Source organism: Podarcis melisellensis, assembly GCF_964234715.1.
Source record: "Podarcis melisellensis genome assembly, chromosome: 5".
Lineage (NCBI taxonomy): Eukaryota > Metazoa > Chordata > Lepidosauria > Squamata > Lacertidae > Podarcis > Podarcis melisellensis.
In genome coordinates, this window is record NC_138537.1 from 99,213,725 (window position 1) to 99,229,287 (window position 15,563).

A 15,563-nucleotide genomic window follows, 5' to 3' on the forward strand; every position below is an offset into this window, starting at 1 on the left:
TTTGCGACTCTGCGACAGAATCGCAGGCCATTGCTACAAAAGAAGCTTCCCTAACACCATTTATGAGGTCCTTATTTCCATCAGAGCGAAGCCTGAGAGGAAGCCATGAGCTCGTCCCCCCCCCCCGCCCCAGGAATGCTGAGAGGTTCACGTGTATGCGCCACACGCGCACACCTACAGTCTCGGCACACTTAAGAAATTAAAGTGGCCCAAATCTAAATGCTTTCCGTTTAAGACACGGGTAATAAAATATGCACTTCCTCTAAAAATAAAAAATTGCGCATCCTCGCAAGCCACGCAGAACCCGTCAGCTCTCCCGCCGCCTCCCCGCCGCCCCAGGGTCCGGCCAGCGCCAGCTCCTTCCTCCGGCAAAGCCCCGCTTTCGAGAGGGAGTCGCGAGGGGGCGCCGCAACCTCGCCTTCCGCTACTCCGCGTTGGCTTCTGCTTTCCGGATTCGGGGCGGAGAGCGAAGCGTCTCTCTCGGCGGGAACATGGCGCATCTCCGCGACTGCAAGGTGAGTCGCGCGGCTCCCAAGCCATTTCAGTTCCGGGGTGAGCAATGGGGGCGAAGGCGCGGAGAGGGACCGGGGGAAACGGAGAAGGTTGCAGCGCGACTTGGTGGCCAGGGTCCCGCTGCGCTTGCTCGAGAGAAAGGGCGGAGGGCGCGTGGAAATGGAAAACTTTTAGCAGCAGCCCTTTGAAAATGCTTTCTTTGATGCGACTCAGAAGCAAGTCCTGTTGAATTCAACGGTGCTTACTCCCAGGGAAATGGGCCAGGATCGCAGCCTTAATCTGCTCAATGCAGTAGTGATTTTGAATCTTTCTAAGTTGTATAATCTACGTTCAGAAACATAAAGGTTTTACAATGCAGCTACTAACTAAAAAGGCAGAGATAAAACACAACATACTGGAAAATTAAACAGTGGTAAAAGTCCGTGGACATAAAATGTCTTTGTGTTTGGTCATAATTTCTTCCTCAAACCTGCAGAGACAACAGGATAATTGCATGAACCTTGTAAAAGGGCATTTTCACTTGAGGCTCAAAGCTCAAAGGTTCTCTTGTCATCCGGTTATACATTGACCGAAATGCTCACTTACACATTTCCTTCTCATGATGACACTGTAATAGCAGAAGAGAGGTTTTAGAGGCTCTGTGGGAAAATGCACTGTTGAACCTTAATACGGTCAATGTTCTTAAACTCCCAAGTCAGCATTGCTTTGGTGGGCGTGATGGTGGGCAGGCCTTCTTCCAGCCCAGCCCCATCTTCTGCCTCTTGCCCCTGGGCCCTTTCTCTGCCAGCTGGTGCCTGAGTTTGCTTCTTTCCTCCTCCCTCCCTGTCCCTTTCCCCTTGGCTGCGGCGCTTGTGGGATTGTACGCCTGCAGGACGAAGCGGTCTTGTTTTAACTGATTGTATTCAAGTTCCTCTGGGAGCCTTTTTCTGGCTGAAGAGCAAGGGTACAAATGCTCTAAATTATTTTTTTATTTATTAAATTTCAATACCACTCTTCATCTGAAGAGGACAGTTAACAATTCATGTATTTATTAAACTGCTTTGAGATTTTACTACACTCAAGTAGTATATAAAATTTAAGTATGTGTGTGTGTAAAAAATTTTAAGTGTTTTTCTGTTATGACTTCAGAGTTTCCAGAATGTTGATATTTCTACATCAGAGATAAAGTAAGCCGTGTCTTATGCCTTCCAGGCCTGGCAGGATGCGGGACTTGTTCTTTCAACCACAAGTAATGAGGCCTGTAAAATGTATGATGCTGCCCTGACTCAGGTAGGAATGAAGAAGAGATTATGGCACATAAAAACAATATTTATTCTAATGGATTACCTTTTGTAAATATTAGATACGTTTTCCCATATATTTTGGAGGGGTGAAATAAGAAAATTGCAATTACAAAGGGGCTGTGTTAGTCTTTCAGGTGTGAACGGAGCATTCATATCAATAAAGGGAAAATAAAGATCCCCTTTAATGATAAAATTCCCTTTAGTTTGCTTTTGCTATGCTCTCAAAAAGAATGAAGAAAGGTGAAGGCAATGGCTGTTTGATAAATGAATATTTTTATTACATTTACATACCACCTTAATCTTCCGAGGAACTCAAGGTGGAGCACCTGGTTCCCCTCCCCATTTCATCCTCTCTCTCTCTTTTTTTTATAATAATATTTATTAAAAAAATTTGTTTAAGCAGTAAAAGACATATAGAGTAACATATAATTTTCCAATATCCACATTTCATTCTCCTCATTGGACTTCCTCGCGACTCTCGTTCCTGCATTCCAAACTCTTAAATTTTACCAGCAATTTATTAACTTGTTTCAATTCTTATAGTATCATTTTCCAATATTAAATTTCAAATTTTAGAAAATTTAGATCACAATTCTAAAGACTTAGTTTTAACATAATATTTATCCAAAATTTGTCTTTTCTTTTAATAGCATTTAGATTCTTATTCCTTTTGACTAGTTTGTTGGTACCATGTTGTTGCTAATCTTACATCTTTCTTAACATTCATACAATTTGCAATATTTTTGTAGATAGTCCTTAAATTTCTTCCAGTCCTCCTCCACCAGTTCTTCTCCCAGGTCTCAGATTCTGTCAGTCATTTCCGCCAGTTCCATATAGTCCATCAGTTGCATCTGCCATTCTTCCAGTGTGGGCAAATCTTGGGTTTTCCAGTATTTAGCAATAAGTATCCTTGCTGCTGTTGTAGCATACATAAAAAAAGTTCGATCTTTCTTTTGCACCCTCTGGCCGACAATGCCCACAAGAAAGGCCTCTGGTTTCTTAGGGAAGGTATACTTAAATATCTTCTTCAGCTCATTATATATCATTTCCCAGAAAGCCTTAACTCTAGGGCAGGTCCACCAGAGGTGAAAGAACGTTCCTTCAGTTTCTTTACATTTCCAACATTTATTATCTGACAAATGGTATATCTTTGCAAGCTTGACTGGGGTCATGTACCACCTGTATATCATTTTCATAATATTTTCTTCCAAGGCATTACATGCCGTGAATCTCAGACCGGTGGTCCATAACTTTTCCCAGTCAGCAAACATGATATTGTGCCCAATGTCCTGTGCCCATTTTATCATAGCTGATTTGACCGTTTCATCTTGTGTGTTCCATTTTAGCAGCAAGTTATACATTCTAGAAAGTATCTTAGAACTGGGTTCTAACAGTTCTGTTTCTAACTTTGATTTTTCCACCTGGAATCCTATATTTTTGTCCAACTTAAATACTTCTTTAATCTGAGCATAATGTAACCAATCTCGCACTTTACCCTTTAGTTTCTCCAAACTCTGCAACCTCCAGTTATCTTTTTCTATTATTTCCCAATATTTCGGCCATTTGGCCTCCATATTGAGTCTTTTCGGGGCCTTAGCTTCCATTGGTGATAACCACCTTGGAGTCTTATTTTCCAATAAGTCTTTATATTTTGTCCAGACATTGAACACTGCTTTTCTGACAACATGGTTCTTGAAAGCCTTATGTATTTTAACCTTGTCATACCACAGATATGCATGCCATCCAAAAGCATTGTTAAATCCTTCCAAATCTAAAACATCCGTGTTTTCAAGAAGCAGCCAGTCCTTCAACCAGCAGAAAGCTGCTGATTCATAGTACAACTTTAAGTCTGGCAGGGCAAAGCCCCCTCTTTCTTTAGCATCAGTTAATATCTTAAACTTAATTCTGGGCTTTTTGCCCTGCCAGACAAATTTAGAGATATCTCTCTGCCACCTCCCAAAACACTCCATTTTATCCACAATCTGCAAAGTTTGAAACAAAAACAGCATTTTTGGCAATACATTCATCTTAATAGCAGCAATACGTCCTGACAAGGAAAGTTTCAGTCTTGACCAGACTTCTAGATCCCTTTTAATTTCAGACCAGCATTTTTCATAGTTATCTTTAAATAAATTCATGTTCTTCGCTGTTATGTTTACCCCTAGGTATTTTACTTTTTTAACCACGTTTAATTCTGTCTCTTTCTGAAACCTTTCTGATTCTAAAGAGGTCAATTTTTTTTCCAAAACCTTGGTTTTTTGCTTGTTAAGTTTAAATCCCGCCACCCGACCAAACTCATAAATCAGTTGCAATACCCTTTTGGTACTTGGCTCTGGCTCCTGTAAGGTCAATACTAGGTCATCTGCAAATGCTTTAAGTTTATACTGTTTCGCTCTGACCTGAATACCTTCCACCAACCGGTCCCATTTCATCCTCTCAACTACCCTGGGAGATGGCAGCTGGGCCTGGTCACCCAGGGAGCTGCATGACTAGCTGGGGATTTCCACCCTGGTCTCCCAGGTTCTGGATGAGTGGAGTGAGCAGGAGCATTGCAGTCCTCAGCTCTTTAAGGCTCTATATTTCAAAACCAACACTTTGAATTCAGCACAGAAACTAACTGGCAGCCAGTGCAGTCAAGCCAGGATTGGCATTCTATGCTCAAACCATCTTGCTCTGGTGAGCAACCTAACCCCCAAATTCTGCACCACCTGAAGTTTCTGAACCCTCTTCAGAGACAGTCCCAGTTTTCCTCCACTTGCATTCAGGCCTTGCTGTAGCTTGTCTCATTGTCCTAAGTTCTGGAGTATACCAAGGAGCCAAGCAGGCTCTGTGAAATGAGAGAAGTTGCTCATGAACTATAATGTCAGCAGCCTGAGCCATTCAGATGTTCCAGAGGTTGGTCAGGACTTTGACAAGAGAACCAGTCATAGTAACTGGAAAATCCCCCAGAATCACCTTGAAACCCACTGGATCCATCCGTCTCCAAGGGCAGACCATCCTAATAAGCCCCCTGGCTCTGCAGAGGAGAAAAGGTGCTGAAAAGACAGTGATCTGACCTTGACAAGGAACTGATCCTCCACTTTCAGATCAAATTATTATTATTGTTATTGTTATTATTAATTTATTTATACCCCTCCCATCTTGCTGGGTTTACCCAGCCACTCTGGGCGGCTTCCAATAGAATATTAAAAACACAATCAAACATCAAACATTAAAAACTTCTCTGAACTGGGCTGCCTTCAGATGTTATCTAAAAGTCAGGCAGTTGTTTATTTCCTTGACATCTCATGGGAGGGCGCCACTACTGAGAAGGCCCTCTGCCTGTTTCCCTATAACCTCACTTCTCGCAGTGAGGGAACCGCCAGAAGGCCCTCAGCGCTGGACTTCAGTGTACGGAATGGACGATGGGGGTGGAGACGCTCCTTCGGGTATAAAAACATTCCTGACCGGTTGAGAAATCGAGGTTCAGTGTGTGGCCTGCCACATGCAATGCACCAATGACATGTTGAACCAGCCCCATGATGGTCGTGGCAGCCATGAAGTCCTAAGCCACCCCAGAGACAGTAGCTTCAGTATGGCTGTTGGAAGTCCCCCAAAACCAGCAGTCTGGGAGTGCTCAATGTTATGTTGTGGGTGAACATATCAGACGACACAGCGATTCTTCAAACAGCTCTTGTTTATTCATAGGCCAGAACAGAACTGAACTGAACTGTTCAGCCAGCCTGCTTATATAGAGGTCCACTAGAATGCAACAGTAATCATTTTCTGTAACTATCCAATCACTGAACGTCACTTTCAATCCCTTATTTGCATATGTGGACCTGAGTGAAAACTATCTACAGTATCCCCCTGCTGGCCTAGGGTGAAAACTTCAGTACATAACACTCAACACTGCCTTTAAAACCATCTCTGTCAGCTCAGGCAGGGAGGCTGCTTGGCAGCGAGGCAGGTGGTAAACCAGCAGAATCCCCTTTTCTGTCCTGGTTGTCCAGTGCCAGGAACACACACTCTAGATTTCCCACCAAGTGTAAAAACAGCCTGGAGACAGAGGGAGAGAAAAATCTCTGGACCACAGTATCTCCTCCTCCCCAACACTCAAATCTGTCCTGATGCTGCTGCCCTAAGTACCCAGGTGGGGACAGCTGGGTGAGATCAACTCTGCTCTGTTCACCCGTCCAGGCTCAGTGATGCAGACCAGATGGGCTTCCTCATCCACAATCAGGTCATGGGTGAGGGAGGTCTTACTCCGAGCCAGCCTGGCATTCATCAAGAGACCCAAGGGTTGGCTGATAGGACAACCACCATTCCCCAGCTTGGAGGAGGAGCTGGCACGTGGCACAGTCACTTAACTTTGTCTTTTATTCTGTATGTATGCCAAGCACCTTATTTGAAAATGTAGGGTAAACATACTTAAATGAAACAAGAGGAGTCGTGGACATTTGTCCACCCCAACATAAATTTACATTTTTAGCCGTTTCTATTTTATCTGTAAAGGGACGCAGGTGGCGCTGTGGGTTAAAGCCTCAGCGCCTAGGACTTGACGATCAAAAGGTCGGGGGTTCGAATCCCTGCGGCGGGGTGCGCTCCCGCTGCTCGGTCCCAGCGCCTGCCAACCTAGCAGTTCGAAAGCACCTCTGGGTGCAAGTAGATAAATAGGGACCGCTTACCAGCGGGAAGGTAAATGGCGTTTCCGCGTGCGGCTCTGGCTCGCCAGAGCAGCGATGTCACGCTGGCCACGTGACCCGGAAGTGTCTCCGGACAGCGCTGGCCCCTGGCCTCTTAAGTGAGATGGACGCACAACCCCAGAGTCTGTCAAGACTGGCCCGTACGGGCAGGGGTACCTTTACCTTTACCTATTTTATCTGTAAGCTGCCTTGAGTCTAGGAAAAAGGCAGGATATAAACAAATGTAATAATACTAATAACTGCCTGTGCCACTTCCCCTCACCCAGCCTGCCCCACCTCCCACACCACACCTCCCCCTACCCTGAACCACGGCAATTGGGGGACCTCCCTGCTCTCCCCAACACGAGATCTCTCATTCAATAAAAAGAAACAACAACACACCCACCACACACATTAAAAAGAGTTAAAACAATTGAAGCAGCAAAGCTTCCATGTGCAGCAACAGGACATGCTGCAGTCAAGTCAGGAACAATCTTTTTGCCCTTCTTGCTTTGCAGGGAAATGCAGTGCTCAGCCCCCCCCCCCGCCCCCCACCCCCAGTAGTATCTTAGTTCCCGGAATCATGAACTCAACTCAGGAATAATTGGACTCATCTGTCCCAGAGACTGGAATAACAGAATTAAAGTTGGTTAGTAGTTCTGAATTCTGTATACTGGAACTAAGAAAATCACCTTAAGAATATTCCCATGGATTGCCACATGAGCTAGTAGCGGAAATATATTAAATTTGTTTTCTGCTTAATGTAAGATTCGCTTGCATGAGATGATGAAAATAAACTTATCTCTTCTTGAATTATTAACCAGTGTATTGTTTGTATTTGTTACAGTATGTGACCTGGAAAAATGATAATAGTTTAGGGGGCCTTGAAGGAACTTTCTCAAAACTACAGGCAGCTGACCCTAATTTTTGTAAGTAACAAAACGACTTCAGTGCATCTTTGTGTGCCCTAACGTTGTTTCCTTGTAGAAAATGTGAAGAATTGGCCAAAAAAGTGTGTGTGAGAGAGAGGTCGGAGGGGAGAGGGAGGGAGGGAGGGAGGGAGGTGCAATGCTTATTTTCTTTGGGACCATAATGGTTGAACTCAGACCCACTCTGGCCCCTGGGCTCACCTGCCTACCCATCCTCTCTCCTTCAGAAACTTATGCATTCCGCTTTTAGTTACCTGAGATTTGTCATTTCATCTGAACAGAAAAACGTCTCTTAACACTATATATGGTTACTTTAAAATAAACTTGCATTGTATGCCATGATTTGAATCTAGATTGGCCAGTTTCTCACCATAGTCGGATCTTAAGTTTTGTTTTTCTTTAAAAAAAAGAAAAGCTAATGTTTCTAGTATTCATGGGTTCAAATATATGGTGAAAAATACTTTGGATGTGATTCTTGGAGGTAAATGGATAGGACTTTTTTTTTTTACCTGGCCTGCTTCTCTGTCTTGACATCAGGCAGGTTCCCTTGCTTTACTCTTTTTGGAACCTGTCGAAAACATTTCTGTTTATGCAAGCCTATCCACATATGTAAAAGTTGAGGTTAAAACACATCTTTTAAACCTCTTGTTGATTTGAACTATCTTTTTTATTTAAATACCTGTTTTAACAGTCTTTTATGGATATTTTTAATGTTTTGTTTTTATTCTTTGTAAACCACATAGAGGTTCATTACAATTAGGCTGTCTGTATAGTTGAGAAAATAAAGAAATATGTTTGAGGAACAACCTATTATATAACTAAAAGATGACTATAGCTTTTATTTGTTGAGGGCCCCATTTTCTTGGGCAATCTTTTGAGGGCTGCATACCCGAGCTCAAAGCAACTGGGAGCGCTCCCTTCTCGCTTTCTTCCTCTCTCCCTCTTTCTGCCACCCCTTTCTCTCCCTGCCCACCAAGGAGATGCCAGTGGACACACAGATCACTCCTGTAATAAGTCTGAATTAATAATTTCCAGAGGGCTTGCCACCCTTTCTCATTCCATCACTCCATCAGTTTTGACCTTCTCCCCACTCCTCTCCTTCCAGGCTCCTCCTAATCTCCATGAAATTAGGTAAAGGACTGCAGGTTTTGTCCACTGATATAACCTTTTCCATAAAGTTTTTACTTCTGACTTTATCTGCAGTAATGGGTCATGTGATTTCTAATGGTTTGGTTCTGATTGGTACTGGGAGTTCCCCTCGACTTGACAGAAAACTAGATGGTGCAATAAAGAAAATGGTGGCACTGTCACAGTCTCAGCCATTGACTGAACGAGAGAAATTACATGTTTCTGCATTGGAGCTCTTTGCTAATGGGTAAGTCCTTGGTTTTGAGGCAGTGATGTTGGAAAGCTTTTTTGCCTTTTCTGTAAAAACTAGCTCTCAAAATCTGCAGAACAAGCAGTTTATTTTCATTTTCTCAGGGGCAATGTCTGTTGTAAAAAACTTGATTTGGTGTACCTGCCAATGCTATTTTTCTAGAAAAGGAGGTGCTGGAACTCACCATGAACACCTCCCTCATTCTCTTGCAATGACATTGGCGCCCACCTGAGAGGTGCCGGAACTGAGTTCTGGCTGAAAAAAAGCCCTGGTACCTGCCCTCCCTACTTTCCTTTAAAACATTTCTGATTTTGCTTTTTTTCCTTTGCCAAACAATAACTTTGCAACATCTACCCTTGGACCTAAGGCATAATGTTATATATATATATATATATATATATATATATATATATATATGTGCTTTCGTAGATTTTCACGGGTACAGGAATGCAGGTTTTGGTGTCCTCGGGTGTCTTCCCGTGTAAAAGTTGGGGTGTCTAGGCGACGTTTCGACGAGGTCTCACTCGTCATCTTCAGGCTGGTGCTTTCGGCTTCTTGTTACTGGAACAGAGCTCTGTTCCAGTAACAAGAAGCCGAAAGCACCAGCCTGAAGATGACGAGTGAGACCTCGTCGAAACGTCGCCTAGACACCCCAACTTTTACACGGGAAGACACCCGAGGACACCAAAACCTGCATATATATATATATATATATATATAAATTTTCCACATTTTTAAACAAACAAACAAACAAACAAACACAAATAAAAACTGAACTTAGTCCAATATTAATATCATAGTTAAATGACTTCCTCAAATTCCCTTGACTGAATTTCATTATATATCATTGTAATGCTTTTCCAAGACAGTTTCTCATAAAATTTACTTACTCCTTAACATCTTTGTCTCTTTTCATCTTCACTTTAAACATATTGTTGTATAATTTCACATATTTAAGTCCTTAGCCTATCTGTTATTTTGCAAGTATTTCTATTTAATTTATCTAAGCATATTTCGATAAATAGTCTTTAAATTTCTTCCATTCTTCCTGATGTTCCTCCTCCTTCTGGTCACTGATTCTTCCGGTCAGGTCGGCTAGCTCCGAAAAGTCCATCTTCATTTGCCATTCCTCCACTGTTGGTATTTCTTGTGTTTTCCAATTTTTGGCTAATAAATTTCAAGCTGCAGTTGTGGCATACAAAAACAGTCTAGCGTCTTTTTTGGGCAATTCCAAGCCTATTATTCCAAGAAGAAAGGCCTCTGGTTTCTTAACAAATGTATATTTCAACATTGTTTTCAACTCATTGTAAATCTTCTCCCAGAAGTCTTTTACCTTGGGACAGGTCCACCGCATATTGTAAAAGGTACCCTCCTTTTCTTTACATTTCCAGCATAGATTTTCACTATTGTGATAAATCTTTGCTAACTTTACAGGAGTCAAGTACCATCTATACATCATTTTCATTATATTTTCCTTTAACATTGTACATGCAGTGAACTTGACCCCTTTCCTCCACAACCTTTCCCAATCTTCAAACATTATGTTATGTCCCACATCTCTTGCCTAATCTATCATCACGGATTTAACTTGTTCATCCTTTGTATGCCACTCCAACAATAAATTATACATGTTAGACAAATTTTTAACAGCTTCGTTTCCAATTTAGTTTTTTCCAAAGCAAAACCATTTTTCTTATCTATTTTGTACAATTCATTAATCTGGTGATAATGTAACCAATTTATTTTATCTTTGATTTGGTCAAATGGTTTTAATTTAAATACTTCATTATCTTTCAATAACAAATCTGAATATCTCAACCACTTGGATTCCATATTTGACTTTTTCTGGGCCTTTGCCTCCATTGGCGAAAGCCATCTGGGAGTTTTCCTTTCTGGAAGATCTTTGTATTTAATCCAAACATTATATAGATATTTTCTATTCACATGATTTTTAAAAGCCATTATGGGCCTTTACCTTGTCATACCATAGACATGCATGCCATCCAAACACATTGTCAAATCCCTCCAAATCTAAAACATCAGTGTCCTCTAGTTGTATTCATTCCTTAATCCAGCAAAAAGCTGCTCCTTCAAAATAGATTTTCAAATCTATTTTCTCTTTCTCTTTCTTTCAAGTCCGTTAGTAATTTATATTTGATTCTGAGTTTTTCCCCCTGCCAGATAAATCTAGATAGTGCTTTTTGCCATTCTTTGAAACACTTCACATTATCAATAACTGGTAGGGCTTGAAACAGAAACAACATCTTTGGCAATACATTCATCTTAACTACAGATATCCTGCCCATTAATGACAATTTCAAACTCGACCAAATCTCCAAATCTCTCTTAATTTCATTCCATAATTTCTCATAGTTATCTTTATATAGATTCAAGTTTTTCACCGACAAATTGACCCCCAGATACTTAGCTTTTTTCACAAAGACTAAGGCCATTTTTTCTTGTAATAACTTCCTTTCCTCATTGTCCATAAGGCATAATGTTATAATGCTATTTGGTAGCCCTATATAATGAGTGAAATAACAGATGATGTTTCAAATTGAGTTCTTAAACAAAAAATATATTTTCAAGGGTCTAACCTGCTTCTAGCTTATTGTTGTTAATTGTATGGAATCTCTTCCACAAATGGTAGCTCTCAACACTTAGTGCCAATAGTTTTAGTTGTTCCCTTCAGACACAGAAGGATTAGAAACAGTTCCTTTGGGCTACTTCTTTTAACATATAGCTCTTAAAATTAAGTCATACCTGTGCTACTTGTGTCCCACGAGGACATACACAGCCCTCCAGCCACCCATAGGAGCCTGCTGGCAACTCCCCCCCCCCCCGGCACCTGGCTGGCTGCCCTAGGTGGTTAGTGGCCTGGGTCATAAGCTGTGCAGGCTTGAGTAAGCAAATAGTACTTCAGAAAAGAAAGTCACAAGTAATCAGTAATTAAATATGGGAGATCTCATTCACATTATTTTAGCAGCATTGTACATCTTATATATAAGAATACGGGTCTACAGTATGAAAAAGTCTTGCACACAAACCCACAAAAGTTACCAGTGGTGCAAACAACTTTTAATAACCCTCTTGTCCAAACAAGGTTATAATCTGTTGGCTAAAAGGGCGGGGGGTATACATTATTTATTGCAGCATTTCTTCCTGGTTATCTGTGCAAAATAGGCACTGACTAAGTGAATGGATATTTATACACCTTGAAGGGTATTTATATGCCTTGGGTTTTCCCCCTGTGTAGGCAGCTCCCAAAAGCTTGTGATACCTGGGATCAAATCCTGCAGAATCACCCAACTGACCTGTTAGCCCTCAAATTTGCACATGACACTTATTTCTACTTGGGACATCAAACCCAGATGAGAGACTCCATTGCTCGAGTCTATCCTTATTGGACACCAGACATTCCTCTTAGTAGGTAAGATCATTTAGCTTCTGCTGCACTCTCTGATTCTACTGCATGCTCAAATTCAAGAACCTCAGATAAGAAATATTATCAGATCTTGCAGTCCAACTTATTTGTTTATTATTTTAAAACATGTTTACCCTACTCTTCAGCCAAAAAAGGTGTCCAGATCGGTCTACAAGTGTATGATCTAAAAGTACATGTAAATCAACACATCTGGATTTTAGAGAAAGATTCATATTAAGAAGCTCAATTTTCAGAATAACTGTTTCCCCCCCTAGTACTAATATTCTTAAGCAAGTGAGACCTGTGACAAACTGGAGGGCTCCCATTCACTGTTCCCATCAGTCAGCTGCATCCTCCTCCATGGTAAACAATTCCATCCCCCATGGTTTTGTAAACCCCACCTGACAACTCTTAATCTGCATTCTGATCCCACATAATCCTTTCCTCATTGAGCTGTTTCCCCGCCTAAAGTGGTTGTTGTTTGAGGTAAACACAAATACAAACAGTTCCCTGAGCCTTACTCATACCTCCCTCTTGTGTGTGGTTGGTGCTGTTTGCCTACATAATGGTTGGCACTTGCCTTTGAACTTCAGAAATGGAGGGGAAGATTCTAGAAAGAGGATCTGAGGCTGAGAGAATAGAAGGCTTGTGTGTAAGGTGCCTGGCAGGCATTGTCAGTCTCCATGCAGCTCCTTGGCCAGTCGGATGCAACACGGAGGCCTTGGGACTGGAGAAGGACCTACATGCAAATGTCATTCATCCTAAGGAAGTAGAGGGCACCCAGCAGCTCTTTAAAGGCCAGTGTCAGCATCCAGCCCAGGTTCCAGCAGGGAAGAGGAGGACCATGAGAAGAGACGAGGAACCCAGGAGAGCAAGGAGACAGATATGAGGGGAGAAGGCATATGGAAGGGTCTGTGGCTGTTAACTGCAGAGAAGAGAGGAAAGACTGTCAGGAAAATAAACTATATAAAGAACCAAACAGAATAGGTGTCCTGTGATAAAAGGATGCGACCAAGTAAGGGACATCCTCAAGGGTCCTCTGAGAACAAGAGACCACCTGGGGTTCTGATGAACCCGGGACCAGAGGAGGGATGCAGCTGACACGCTTTACAGACTGAAGTGAAATTTGGACACATGCTCTCATGTCTTAAGAATAAAGTGTCGATTTCCTGAATGTACTAATTTCTAGTGAGAACCTGTTGCAAATGCTAGTTCTTAATGTAGTTTCATCAAGTAAAATTCTCTTTTTTATTTTAAGGTATTTATCAAGGTGCTATTAAGTAATCTCTCATTGACTGTCAGTTTTTACCTTTTCTGTTTAGCTACTTAAAAGGCATGTACTCCTTTGGACTGATGGAAACCAATTTCTTTGATCGTGCTGAGAAGCTTGCCTATGAGGTAAAAAATAAAAAGGCTGAAATATGGGGTGTTCAAGTTATTTTTTGTGTAGGTGAGTGAGAGAGGTAATTGGTGGTAAACTGGGTGGTTATTAGGGCGGTTCATAAAAAACGTTTTTTAAAAAATGCCTGCTCCAAAGATCTTATCTTACTACACTAGGGATTATATAGCTATATCTGAAATTTCATGCATATCAGTTAATATCTTCACCCTCCTCCACAAAAATAGCTGTTTATTTGGCCATTTCCCTATGTCGTGAAGGCTGAAATTTCAATTCAGTGCAGCAGGGTCAAGGTATTAAGTGATATGCATGAAATTTCAGATACAGCTATATAATCCCTAGTGTAGTAAGATAAGACCTTTGGAGCAGGCATTTTTTTTAAAAAAAAAGTTTTTTATGAACCGCCCTAGTAGTTCTAGTAGTTCTGCCAGTCTGGCCCATCAAGAGCTAAAAGGAATAGTTTTTTGGCCTCTTTTGAGATTTCCTGGCTTCCCCAGTTTATACTGCCAGGAAAAGGCACAGCTTGGGAGATATTGCAGACAATATTTTCATTTCCTTATCTCACGCAACCTCGTTTTGCTATTCTGATGTACTCAGTTTAAGTGACTTCCTCATAGGTGTCAACGGACTCTTCCAGAAACATTCTAGAATCCTTTTCACCTGCTCCTCGTTGTGGTGTACTAGTCTAATATTCTTCAGTTGCAGCTGGAATGACCTTTCCACCATGTTACTCAGCCAAGAGGAAACCAAGCCAAGTGTTATTTATGCTTTTCTAGCAACAGAGCACATTAGCTAACAAGTACAATTTTTTCCTCTTAACCTTTTGTTAGGCTTTAGCTATCAACCAAACAGATGCATGGTCTGTCCACACCATAGCTCACGTGAACGAAATGAAGGCGGATCTGAAGAGTGGGCTGTCATTTATGAAGCAAACTGAAAACAACTGGAAGGTAAAATATATTGCTTTCTGAGGTGGTTGCTCACACACTCTCACCCTGAAAGGCCTGCTCCATGGCACGTTCTTCCGCATAGCAAGTTATCTTCCTATATACATAAAAATGTAAGGCTGCCATCATGCAGTCCAGGTTGTAGCACAGTGGTACCTCAGGTTACAGACGCTTCAGCTTACAGACTCCGCTAACCCAGAAATAGTACCTCGGGTTAAGAACTTTTCTTCAGGATGAGAACAGAAATCGTGTGGCGGTGCAGCAGCAGGAGGAGGCCCCATTAGCTAAAGCGGTGCTTCAGGTTAAGAACAGTTTCAGGTTAAGAACGAACCTCCAGAACGAATTAAGTTCTTAACCCGAGGTACCACTATATTTGTGGTCCCTTGCCACAATCCTGGATTTGCATTAAGTCTGCATGGGAGAAGGGAGTAAAAGAGAAGGCATGTTTAAAATGGCGGAATAAAACAACAATAACGGTTTGAATCAAGCAGAGATTTGAATAAAGGAAACAAAGAGCAGCGAAGTGGTGATTTTAAACAATGGCAGAGGCCATTGTAAAGGGAACAGGGTTGTGTGCACAGCAGTTTCAAACAAGGTCTGTGGTGCTGTTCTGTATTTCTGAGCTGTTTACTGCCTTGAGATCTTCAGACGAAGGGCGGTATACAAATTTAATTAATAAATCATGATGATGATGATCCGAAGAAGGGACCTGGGGAAAGGTCTTGTGGCGATCACACAGGGTTCCCGGACGTTTGACGGTCTATTGATCCCTGGGCCACCACTGTGATTGCTTCTCCGCTGCCACCAACCCGTTTCTCTCGGGTACACACGGAGTACAGACAGTTGTTAACATCAAACCAAATAAACAAGTTTATTTTATAAGCATGAACAAGTTTATGATTTCAGATAATTTTCCTTGTCAGTTTCTTAATCTTAGTTTCTTTACTGGCCTATACCTTCCTAATAACTTCTAAGTGATTATCCCAACTGTCTATCTGACTCCTCGTAACAGATTCTCTCACTCTC

At 41.8% G+C, this 15,563-nt stretch overlaps 1 protein-coding gene across 1 annotated transcript in view; it reads left to right on the forward strand.

Annotated features, from left to right (window-relative positions):
• Positions 1-451: 451 nt before the first annotated feature.
• TTC38 (tetratricopeptide repeat domain 38) overlaps positions 452-15,563 on the forward strand; it is a 30,470-nt gene continuing 15,358 nt past the window's right edge. The window contains exons 1-7 of the mRNA XM_081913343.1: positions 452-515; positions 1,705-1,782; positions 7,308-7,389; positions 8,593-8,764; positions 12,024-12,197; positions 13,514-13,589; positions 14,421-14,540. Of these exons, the coding sequence (XP_081769469.1) occupies positions 492-515; positions 1,705-1,782; positions 7,308-7,389; positions 8,593-8,764; positions 12,024-12,197; positions 13,514-13,589; positions 14,421-14,540 (726 nt within the window). The 5' untranslated portion in view covers positions 452-491. The remainder of the gene's footprint in view (positions 516-1,704; positions 1,783-7,307; positions 7,390-8,592; positions 8,765-12,023; positions 12,198-13,513; positions 13,590-14,420; positions 14,541-15,563) is intronic.